Source organism: Aplysia californica, unplaced genomic scaffold (assembly GCF_000002075.1).
Source record: "Aplysia californica isolate F4 #8 unplaced genomic scaffold, AplCal3.0 scaffold01081, whole genome shotgun sequence".
In the NCBI taxonomy this organism is placed as follows: Eukaryota; Metazoa; Mollusca; class Gastropoda; order Aplysiida; family Aplysiidae; genus Aplysia; species Aplysia californica.
In genome coordinates this window covers 41,621-44,446 of record NW_004798351.1, presented here as the reverse complement: position 1 = coordinate 44,446, position 2,826 = coordinate 41,621, and the positions used below count along the sequence as shown (strand labels likewise).

The 2,826-nt window shown below is 40.2% G+C and overlaps 1 protein-coding gene across 1 annotated transcript in view; it reads right to left on the bottom strand.

Annotated features, from left to right (window-relative positions):
* Positions 1–1,274, bottom strand: part of LOC101851003 — a gene marked incomplete in the record, with an annotated part of 136,185 nt that extends 134,911 nt beyond the window's left edge. The window contains 1 exon segment of the mRNA XM_035973253.1: positions 786–1,274. Within this exon segment, the coding sequence (XP_035829146.1) occupies positions 786–887 (102 nt within the window).
* Between the last annotated feature and the right edge of the window lie 1,552 nt (positions 1,275–2,826).

The following is a 2,826-nucleotide window of genomic DNA, read 5'->3' as shown; positions in this document are numbered from 1 at the left end:
CGTTAAAGATCCCTTGGTGGCCTAAAATCGATAAGAGTAGGCTTCGGCCGCCACCCGGACAAAATTCAAAATTTCCTACCAACTGAAAATATTAGGTGTATGCCGCCCGCTCATATGACCTTATGCAATTGCGAGCGCCGTAAAACACTTTACCAAAACAAAAAAAAAATACACATAAATTGATGTTGTGTGACTTTGAAAACTCCCATTACAAGGCAAACGTTCTAAAAGACACTATTTTCTGTTTAGAAAAAAAAGAATGGTAAGAGTAATGTTTGAGCAGTATCCTTTTAAATCACCATTGTGTAATGGCTCATCTTTCTTCATTTTAAGACATATCGTTTTCGATAAAGATGAACTTCTTGGTTCATTCTAAAGGACTTCTTGAGAAACCGATTCTATACATTCTATCATGGTTCTTCTTCAACACAAAATTCAGAAATGTCAGATAAATGTCCCCCATGCTGTTGTGAGCTGGGTTTTTTTAAAGTTATTGTTGGTGTTGTTGTTGTTGTTGTTGTTGTTGTTGTTGTTGTTGTTGTTATTGATGATGATGATGATGATGATGATGATGATGATGATGATGATGATGATGATGATGATGATGTTGTTGCTATCATTATTGTTCTTGCTGATACAGTTGTTGCTGTAATTTTTGTTGGTGTTGTTATTGTTGTTGTCGTTGCTATTGCTTCTGGTATTATTGTTGTTGATGTTGTTGCTGTTTATGCTGATAATATTATTGTTGTTGTTGCAGCTGCTGCTGCTGCTGTGAAATAACATACCTGCGATGGCCGGCGCGGTGTGGACGAAGAACGGAACAGCTCCAGCTTCTGGGACAGCTGACTGGCCCTCCGCACTGTGACATCATAGGTATCCCGGGTCATGCCTGCTGCTGCTGCTGCTGCTGCTGCTGCTGCTGCTGCTGCTGCTGCTGCTGTGTCGTGAACTGATTACGTCATCCGGAAAGTTTTCTCGCCATCTTGTTATAGTCTCGGAGCAAATGCGTCCATGTGGATAGCGACATCCGGTGCTCCGGCATCGTTTTCTGTACGTCAGTGTGTCTGTGTGTCTGTAACGTTTGTGTGTCCGTGCGTCTGTGAGTCTGTCACTTATACACGAAAAACAAGCAACTCATGCCATCGATTCTTGCTGAAGTGTTGATGGCGGGGTGTTATTCCTCTACTGCAATGGGGACACGCCTCTAGGCCATTGCAACGATGTCATGATGATGAGTCTGTTCTCTATAAGTTTCTCTGAAAGGAGAGAGAAAAGAATCTCATATGATTGTTGGTAGTACTTGTACTTATTGTGCAATCCAACCGGGCAAATAAGGGTTCTTAATGTCTCAGTCAGAGTCTGTTTTTGATCAATCGAAACGTATGTGGCAATAGTCATGTTTTAGCAAATTGGTGGTGTGGAAGTCCTGAAGTTTCATGCATTTGTCATCGCTGCTTTTGACTTTGTTGTTGTTGCTGTTGTTGTTGTTGTTTTTGTTGTTGATGTTGTTATTGTTGTTATTATTGTTGTGATTGTTGATGTTGTTGTGGTTGTGGTTGTTGTTACTGCTTTTGCATTGTTGCTGCTGTTGTTGATGTTGTTGTTGTTGTTGCTGTTGTTTTTGTTGTTGTTTATGTTATTATTATTTTTGTTGTTTATGTTATTACTGTTTTTGTGGTGTTGTTATTACTGATGTGTCTGCTGTTGCTTTTCTGTTGTCATTGTTGTTGATGTCTTTGTTGTTTTTGTTGTTTTTGTTGTTCTTGTTGTTTTTGTTGTTCTTGTTGTTTGTTTTTGTTGTTGTTGTTGTTATTGTTGATATGGTTGTCATAGTTGCAGAACAGATCAGTTTGCAACCAAAGGACATTACGCCCCACCCCCACCCCCTTCCGGTCTTTTTTTTTCCAAACCATGCACACCACCTACCCAACACGCCCAGCCTTTCTTTTTCTTCAACCGCAATAATAAGTATTTATACCAACAGCATGGGTCACGTCCCACGCTCTGGTAAGTGAGCGGCGTTTGTCAAGAGTTTCACAGTCACAGACAGAAAACTCGACTTCAATTCCCCAGCGTTGAGAATGGTTTTGTCAAGTATCTCCATCTTTCTGCTGAGAAGTTGAATCCCTCTTAGCTCGGGTCGGCTTTGAGAGGCATGGTCGAAGCTCACCTGACCTTCTCAATGATCTAAAGTGTGTCAATGGGGATGTAAAAGCACTCAAATTATTCGAGAGGCTGTTGCTGTTGGTTGTTGTTTTGTTTTTGTTGGGCTTTTTTGGTTAGTTTTGTTGTTTTTTAGGATTTTTGTTGTTGTTGGGTTTGTGGGTTGTTGTTGTTGCTGTTTTTGTTGTTATTGTTTTTGTTTGTTTTGTATTTTTTGGAAGGGGGTTTTGTTTGTTTGTTGTTGCTGTGTTTTGTTTTGTTTGGGGGTGGGGGGAGAGAGTGTTAAACCGTAAATGGTGTAGTTTTCCCTTGTAACTAGCAGTGTGCAGAGAAAAACAAATGACAAGGAAGCACCTAAAACAAAGTCACAAATTTTAAAAATTAACACAAAATTCTTTACATCACGTAACTTGCCTGGAAAGCATTATTGTTTTGCCCTGGGGCTGTATGTGTGAGTGAGTGTTATTTGTTTACAGTGTCTAGACAAAATCAATGCCACAGCAACCTCCGACATTTTATAGCTTACTTGTCACATTCCCATTGTTCGTCTGCCTTTCATTATCTGTTTTACCTACAACGAGAGTCCCCCCTCCCCTCCCCCGTTTGTCACTCTTCCTCCCTCCCTTGATGATGATGATGATGATGATGATTTTTTTTTGATGA